This window comes from Spermophilus citellus (assembly GCF_964194105.1).
Source record: "Spermophilus citellus genome assembly, chromosome: 18".
Lineage (NCBI taxonomy): Eukaryota > Metazoa > Chordata > Mammalia > Rodentia > Sciuridae > Spermophilus > Spermophilus citellus.
In genome coordinates this window covers 3763834-3769497 of record NC_138200.1, presented here as the reverse complement: position 1 = coordinate 3769497, position 5664 = coordinate 3763834, and the positions used below count along the sequence as shown (strand labels likewise).

Sequence of the window (5664 nt, the reverse complement as noted above, 5' to 3'; positions counted from 1 at the left end):
TGGCATGCATGCGGCCCGGGTTGGATCCTCAGCATCACATACCAACAAAGATGTTGTGTCCACCGAAAACTAAAAAACAAATGTTAAAAAAGTTCTCTCTCTCTTAAAAAAAAAAATAATAAATAAATAAATAATGATCTTTCCCCAACACACTCTTGTTCACATGCTCTGTCATCTATTGGTTAGGGAGTTTTTGTTGTTGTTGTTGTTGTTGTTGTTGTTTTCAATTATACTTAAAAGACATACCCCGTTTCCCATCTAAAAATATTCAATTTCGAACGTTTTTGGAAGATTCCGTACTTTCCAAACATATGATATGTGCTCTGATTTTCCTATATTTGAGACTAAAGATGCAAACTGATTATAGGGTCCACAAAGACCCAGGAGCAGGGAGCAGGACCTGGCGACCTGAGACTCGAGCCCCCAGTGCGCACGTGAACTTTCAGCCTGCCCCGCCCCTGGCCGCGCCCCCTTCCGCCTCATTGGCCGGTGCTCTCACAGACACGCCCACCTCCGCGCTTCCATTGGGCGCTGGAGTCAGGGACTTCCACTGGAGGCTGGGGCACCGGCTATAAAAGGCGTGATGAGCAGCAGGTCAGGATTCCTGGCACAATTCCTCCTGTCCACGTTCGCGTAGCCTCCTGACGGCTTTTCACGACCATATGGACCCCGGACGCCAGCTCCAAAGGGCTCAGGAGGGCCCTGGCTCGCCCTCACCTGTATCATCCTCCACCCGGGGGCGGCGGTCCTCTCGGGTACCGCGTGGACCCGCAGGTGAGGGTGGAGCAGCGGAACCTGTGGGCAGGGGCCCAAGGGCCAGCCCCTGGAGGGCTGGGGTGCACTGAAGAAAGAGTTTGACACCTCTCTCTTTCCCTGCACCCTGCCCTCCCTCCCTCCCCATCTCCCCTCCCAGGAGCTGCAGCGGGGCAGAGGCGACCCGGAATCCCCGCCGTGTGAGTGCTTATCCTTGGCATCTGGAAGGGGAATGGAGGGGCTTCCGAGGGCGCCAAGCTCGGCCTGGGCGAGTGGAGTGGAGGGTCGGCGCCTGGACGTGCGCTGCTGTTTTCCAACCAAACACCCCTAGCTGGGCCCTCAAGACGGGGAAGAGGACCTCGGGCTCCTTACTCCCCTCCACCTGCAGAACTGGGGCTCCTTTCTTCCTGTCCACTTAGGAAGCGCTTCACAATCGAAGACTTTGAAATCGGGCGTCCTCTGGGCAAGGGCAGATTTGGGAACGTCTACCTGGCTCGACTGAAGAAGAACCATTTCATCGTGGCCCTGAAGGTCCTCTTCAAGTCCCAGATCGAGAGGGCGGGACTGGAGCACCAGCTGCGCAGGGAAGTGGAGATCCAGGCGCACCTACGGTAAGGACAGGCTGTGCCTGCGCCTATCACTCTGGCTCTCTACACCTGTTTCCCCTTCCTGCTGCCACATCCCAACTCTGCCTTTCCCACTGCCCCCAAATAAGCCCTTGGCCTTGATTTTTCTGTGCTGCTCATTCCAGTTCAACCATATAAAGTTTCCTCCCTGGGTGGACATCCCAATCCTGACCATGGTCCCTGACCCCAGCACAGTTTGCCCCTTGTGTGACCAGTCACTGGTGATGGCAGCAGTTTTGGGCTCAGGGAGAAGTTTGACCCACCCTCTGTCCCTCCTGCAGACACCCAAACATCCTACGCCTCTTCAACTATTTCTGTGACTCTACCCGGATATACCTGATTCTGGAGTTTGCTCCCAGGGGTGAGCTCTACAACTTGCTGCAGAGAAGCGGCCCCATGGATGAGCAGCACACAGCCACGGTGAGGGGGCCTGCGCTCTGGGGGCCTTGGGCTCACTGCCGGCCTGTGATGGGGTGGGGGGCTCTGGCTGGTCAAATTGCCGTTTAAGTTGATTTCTGAATTTTATTCTGAGAATTTTAGATAGTGAATAATCCTCACATTTTGATACTTTAGTTACCCTATGTGTATCCAGAATATTATTTCTTGAATCTGACTCTACTCTCTTGTACAATATACAGGAGCCAAAAACACTTATTGAAAGCCTATGAGGGAGGGCTGGGGATGTGGCTCAAGCGGTTGCACGCTCGCCTTGCATGCGTGGGGCCAGGTTAGATCCTCAGCACCACATACCAACAAAGATGACAAACATGTTGTGTCCGCGGAGAACTAAAAAAAAAATAAATATTAAAAAAAAATTTCTCTCTCTCTCTCTCTCTCTCTCTCTCTCTCTCTCTCTTCTCTCTCTCTCTCCTTTCACTCTCTCTTTAAAAAAAAAAAAAAAAAAAGCCTATGAGGGATTTACTGAATAAATGTATGGAACTCATAACTAGAGTTTTTTTGGTTTTTGTATTGGGGGGGGATGGATTCTGAGAATTGAACTCAGGGGCACTCATCCACTGAGCCACATCCCCAGCCCTGTTTTGTATTTCATTTAGACACAGGGTCTCACTGAGTTGCTTAGTGTGTCACCATTGCTGAGGCTGGCTTTGAACTCATTCTCTCCCTGCCTCAGCCCCCAGAGCCTCTGGGATTACAGGCATGCACCACTGTGCCCAGCAGTAACTGGAGATGTCTAGAGGGCACCAGGACAGGACCCACAGCCATGGCCATGCCAACAGTGGTGGCTGGCAGCTTGCTATCAGGATGAATGACTCCACGTTGCCTCCTGGTTCTCCTATTCCCTCTGTTGGGGCTCAAGTCTTTTGGGAGATGGTGATTGGCTCAGTGGAGGTTCTGTCTGGCTACTTGCTGGGGGAGGGCAATAGGACCTGTCCAGTTCAACATCCATCCTTTCCCCTTCCCAAACTGGACCTCTCGTGCCACTAAAAGGTGGTATTGGGGTGAGTTGCAGAGAGCAAGATTCCTCTGCACTCCCAAGGTTCACAAGGAGCAATCTGTCTGATGGGAAGTGTGGAAGGCTTGCCTTTCAGATGTCTTCACTTTGTTCACAGATAATGGAGGAGTTGGCAGATGCCCTGACATACTGCCACAACAATAAAGTGATTCACAGGGACATTAAGCCAGAGAATCTGCTGCTGGGGCTGATGGGTGAGGTGAAGATTGCAGACTTTGGCTGGTCTGTGCACGCCCCCTCCCTCAGGTAGGTCAGATAGTGGTTGGGTGGGCCCCGGGTGCCAGTGAAGAGTGGTCCAGTTGAATTCATTGCAAATGTAAGACCCAGATACAAACCTGGGTTTGTACCTGAACACTGCCATTTTTAAGTAGAAAATGGTCAAATATTTCCTGGGCTGGAGATGTAGCTCAGTGGTAGAGGGCTTGTCTAGCAAATGTAGGTCTCTGGGTTCAATCCTCAGTACTGCAACTTAAAGCCTTATTGTGGCCCAATTGGAACTTTTATTTTCTGATCTTTGTTAATGTGTGACTTTAGCAATAAGATTTCATGTAAATACCTAAAAACTTATGAACCATTGCCCCATACTTCCAGCAGTGTATTGTTCTGTAGGAATAGATTAGAATCCATTCACTGGGTCCTTAATGTACCATCACTGTGTTTCTTGATTCTCAGAATATATTTGTGAAAGTGTTCTGGATCATGAGCTAAATGATTGCATGAATTTCTACACACGTTGTTATGGTCCCGGTACTTGCTTTCTCTGTACCTTGGTCCATGTTAAACGTTGGTGTCTTCATACCCTGGTGCTTGGGCGGGGACTTCCAGGATTTCCCTGATCTGGGCCTCTGCTCCCCTCTCCCTCCACCAGGAGACAGACTATGTGTGGGACTCTGGACTACTTGCCCCCAGAAATAGTGGAAGGCAGGACCTACGATGAGAAGGTGGACCTGTGGTGTGTCGGGGTGCTCTGCTACGAGCTGCTGGTGGGACGGCCACCCTTTGAGAGCAGCTCTCAGAGCGAGACCCAGAGGCGCATCCTCAAGGTGGGATGGCCACACAGCGGGCATATACGGGGAGCTGGGTAGGGGCAGCTGCTGAGCCTGGGGGGGACTGGGGCATACACATGAGGTTACCTGCTAGGGTCCCGAGGAGTGCCTCAAAGAGGCACAGAGAACATGGAGCAAAGGAATGAACCAGACTTCCCTTGTTTCTCCTTGGCCTCATCAGGTGGATGTGACGTTTCCCCCCTCAATGCCCGAGGGGGCCCAGGACTTGGTCTCCAAGCTTCTGAGATACCAGCCCTCAGAGCGGCTTCCCCTGGCTCAGGTCCTGGAGCACCCCTGGGTGAAGGCTCACTCCCGGAGGGTGTTGCCTCCCGGTGCTCAGAAGGCTTCCTGAGCCCATCTACCTCTGACCTTCGTGTGCACCCAGGGAAGGCTTCCTCCTTTGTCTTTTTAAATATAGGATGCTAATTAATAAAAACGGAATCATTTACTACAAGGGCTTTTTGGTTCTGTGCATTCATGCGCAACTGGGCAGAGTGTTTTTTGTTTGTTTGTTTGTTTTTTGAATCAGGAAAACTGCCCGAGATGGGGCCCTCTTGGCCTTGGAGATGGTGGCAGGGTTCTCCTTGAGCGCTGGTGGATAACTTCTGATAAAGGCCCTGGAGGTCCCCAACCTGCTGCCTATCAGTGCTTCCTCCTCTCAACTATTCCCCATGTTTTCAGGACATTTGTAACTGGGACCATCATCACACCAAAGCTCCACCTCTGGAGGCATCTGGTGTGCTGCCATTTTTGAAGTAAAAGTAGTTCACTGCATTCCAGGGTCACAGGATTCCCAAATGTACCCACAGGCACCCCGACCTGTGTCATCTCTAGTAGCAAACGCAGCTTCTCTTCTGAGGTCTGTCACTGTGCCTGCAGCAATCTCAGTGTCCCCTTCCAGACTTGTCCACAGTCCCACGTGGCAGCCTCTGTGCCTCAGTGGAAGCTGACCACACCTGAGTCCACCTCCAGACCCCAGCTATAAGCTCCAGGGTGTTTCCTGTGCAGTGCAGCCATCACTTCCGCCAGAAGTAAAGCCCACAGTCAAGGGCCAGGCAATGTGGAGCAGGCCTGTAATCCCAGCAGCTCAGGAGGCTGAGGCAGGATAATCACGAGTGCAAAGCCAGCTTCAGCAATGGTGAGGTGCTAAGCAACTCAGTGAGACCCTGTCTCTAAATAAAACACAAAAAAGGGCTGGGGATGTGGCTTAGTGGTTAAGTAGCCCTTGGCTCAATACCCAGTGTGGGGGTCGTGGAGGCGGGGGACACAGGCCACTAGAAATTAGGCATATTGGAAATAGGCTAGAGTTAAGGGTCACAGCTGGTCATCCAGTAATAATGCCTCTAGGGGAAACCAGATTCCATTTCATCCCTGCCTGTCCTCCTTAGTTGAGGAGCAGAGTGGGGTCCCAGAGACAAGGGTGCTCACCCCCACTAGTGACCCCTCATTCAATATGCTAGACTTATTTTCATGTGAAGAATTAGCTTAGGGGCTGGGGATGTGGCTCAAGCGGTAGCTCGCTCGCCTGGCATGCGTGCGGCCCGGGTTCGATCCTCAGCACGACATACAGACAAAGATGTTGTGTCCTCCGAGAACTAAAAAATAAATATTAAAAATTCTCTCTCTCTCTCTCTCTCTCTCTCTCTCTCTTTCTCTCTCTCCCTCCCACTCTCTTTAAAAAAAAAAAAAACTTGACAGTATGTTATCTGTAATGTTGGAGGAGGAGAATTAGCTTAGGCCATGGTGGGCAGGTGCTCAAGCCTGT

The 5664-nt window shown here is 51.6% G+C and overlaps 1 protein-coding gene across 1 annotated transcript; it reads left to right on the top strand.

The window, feature by feature from the left end:
- Nucleotides 1–621: 621 nt before the first annotated feature.
- Nucleotides 622–4358, top strand: LOC308638119 (aurora kinase C-like). The gene is made up of 7 exons (XM_081275199.1): nt 622–774; nt 914–953; nt 1173–1364; nt 1661–1799; nt 2951–3099; nt 3722–3896; nt 4081–4358. The coding sequence occupies exons 1-7, from the start codon at nt 663–665 to the stop codon at nt 4249–4251; spliced, it is 978 nt and encodes a 325-aa protein (XP_081131325.1). The 5' UTR covers nt 622–662; the 3' UTR covers nt 4252–4358.
- The last annotated feature ends 1306 nt before the right edge of the window (nt 4359–5664 follow it).

What these genes read in the sequence shown, in the direction of transcription:
- LOC308638119 (XM_081275199.1), top strand. Translation starts at nt 663, where the DNA reads ATGGACCCCGGACGCCAGCTCCAAAGGGCTCAGGAGGGCCCTGGCTCG. An exon ending in GGTACCGCGTGGACCCGCAG is followed by an intron (nt 775 to 913) that starts GTGAGGGTGGAG and finishes CTCCCCTCCCAG; the next exon opens with GAGCTGCAGCGGGGCAGAGG. An exon ending in GTGCACGCCCCCTCCCTCAG is followed by an intron (nt 3,100 to 3,721) that starts GTAGGTCAGATA and finishes TCCCTCCACCAG; the next exon opens with GAGACAGACTATGTGTGGGA.